General features: G+C 35.9%; 1 protein-coding gene across 1 annotated transcript; it reads right to left on the reverse strand.

The window, feature by feature from the left end:
• Positions 1–678: 678 nt before the first annotated feature.
• LOC117107344 (vesicular integral-membrane protein VIP36-like) lies at positions 679–2,118 on the reverse strand. The gene is made up of 3 exons (XM_033248993.1): positions 1,982–2,118; positions 1,042–1,156; positions 679–910 (listed from the first exon to the last, which is right to left on the reverse strand). The coding sequence occupies exons 1-3, from the start codon at positions 2,081–2,083 to the stop codon at positions 807–809; spliced, it is 321 nt and encodes a 106-aa protein (XP_033104884.1). The 5' UTR covers positions 2,084–2,118; the 3' UTR covers positions 679–806.
• Positions 2,119–2,320: the final 202 nt, after the last annotated feature.

The raw sequence follows: 2,320 nt of genomic DNA on the forward strand, positions 1-2,320 counted from the left end.
CGAGCAAAGGAAGAAGGAATGCATGGATGTTGTATTCTATTCAAAGTCCAGGCAGAAACTGCCCAATGGACTCCTTCAAGTTGAAGCTACAGTGAGAACTTCCAATGACTAATCAAAGGATGAGTTACAACTTAATGGAATGAAACTGTAGCTTCATGAATGTTTATCTTCCAATTTAAGTGTCCTGGGTTCAAACCTTGCAAAAAATCATGATTCCTTCACACAACTTAAAAAGACCAAAAGGTCTATCCACACTGTCAAATTTCTTTGACAAATTTAAGTGATATGCCTATAACAATATAATAGGCATGACATATCAATCAATCAAATCTTTTATTTCGGAATCAAGATTGTCCATATTACAGCATAACACTATATAGAAAAAAGAATATGAAAAATTTAATTAACAATGCAAAAACTTACGACCATATCATATGAGTTTTCAGCTGAATTATAAGACAAATTTCCACCTTATAATCTGAGGTACATGAATATACATACAGGAATAATAATAGTTGGATTTGTAGAGTGCATCATGCGAAAAAGCCTCTATGCGCTTGGTGATTGAGCTTTTTGAGTTTGACATTTTGAGAAAAAAGAAAGTTGAAGTTATTTTATGAAACTAAAAAAACCTACTCTTTAAACTAAGGCATGGTTGGCCGTTGGCTCCGAGGAGTTCATCCGCACTTTGTTCAGCTGTTTTTTTTCGTGCTGCTGGGTGTCCATCCACCCTCCCATTGGCGGCCGCTAAAGACCACCAGATGGGGTTGTCGGAAGGAGGAGTTGTAGGAAAAGAAAAGAGAAGTTTAAAAATTGACAAAACTTACATTATGAGGTCCATTGTGATTACTGTAGGTGTCAAAGTATATTCCAAGCCCTATGTGATAATCTTTACTTCCAAATACTTGACCTACAAAAATAATGATAAAAAATAAGAACAAAGAAATTCAAATATTATTAATATTTATATCAATTATGCTGCAATAAGTTGGATTGTGAGAACATTAACATAGAAATTATTTCAATTATTTCTGTACTTACCTATCTGCATCCTTTCTTTTGTGTACCAGAGTGCAAAACCATCTCCATAAAGAGTTTTACCCTGACCATGAACTTTAAATTGCAAATGTATCTCCCAATTTGGAGATTCATTTGGCTAAAATGAAAGCAATAAAGAACGTTTGGGAAAATATGACATACAGTAGAACCCCTATTAAGGGGATATCTTCGGGACCAAAAATGTGTCCCCTTAATAGAGGTGTCCCCTGAATAGGTGTTAGCCATACTGTAGTGTTACTTTCCTTCATTTCGTGGCTGAAAAATGTCCCCCCTTAATAAGGGTGTCCACTTAATAGGGGTGTCTCAAAGGAGGTGCCCTACTATATTTTGATTGGCCCATAGCCTTCCAAATAAATGGTTGTGAGTTTATTTTCAATGCTAGGAACATTGTGCAAAACTTTATCATTATTATGCAATAAACAAGTTTTACTACTAATAATACTACAGTAATATAAATTGACCTCTTGCTGCGTACAATCAGGTGCATGATAGGGAGGGTATCCTATGAGATTTCCAGGAGTACCTAGACACCATGTTGGAAGAGTCTTTTGGGGGTCAAGAGTTGAAGACCATGGAGTTGAAGTTTTCTAGCAAGTAAATTGTGAATTTCATTATCCCTTTGAAGGTTTTGATACAAGGGAAGGGATAGGTTGGTTTCAGAAGTCATTCGAAAAGGGGGTTAGGCTGAGCCACACAAACACCCCCCTTGGTTACAGGCCCAATACTTAATTGTTTTGTGGACGCAGAGTTTTCAAAATAACAGATGGGTTAGGCGTGAAATTTCTAATTTCTCAAAGTTGAAAAATTTAATGTTCAAAATGGCTAAATTTTCCATCCCTTATGTCAACCCCCTTGAATCCCCCAGATAAATCACTGGTCACACAAGTACACACACACACTCACATACATCTTCTTGACTTACAACTTTGTTCCATATTGCACCTCGTTTACTCTGTCGATCAGGAGTGAGCCTTATGTAATTATTGGTTACTATTGTGCTTCCAATGAAGTCCCACATTGGCATGCTGGCTCCAGCTCCTTAAATCAATAGAAGAAAAGAGACAATATTAACAAATACATGCCAATTAAACATTTTTGCTATATTACCTACACGCATTAAACACAAGCTTTAAAAGCACACTGGACGAAGTGCTGAATGTATTTCACATTCTGAGATTCTAAACTACTGTAAGTTTATAAATTGACAGTTTAATTTTTGCAATTTTTCACAATGGTTATTCTTGCTATGTCACACAATTTC

Source organism: Anneissia japonica, unplaced genomic scaffold (assembly GCF_011630105.1).
Source record: "Anneissia japonica isolate Jap-2015-1 unplaced genomic scaffold, ASM1163010v1 scaffold79582_len2851_cov186, whole genome shotgun sequence".
In the NCBI taxonomy this organism is placed as follows: Eukaryota; Metazoa; Echinodermata; class Crinoidea; order Comatulida; family Comatulidae; genus Anneissia; species Anneissia japonica.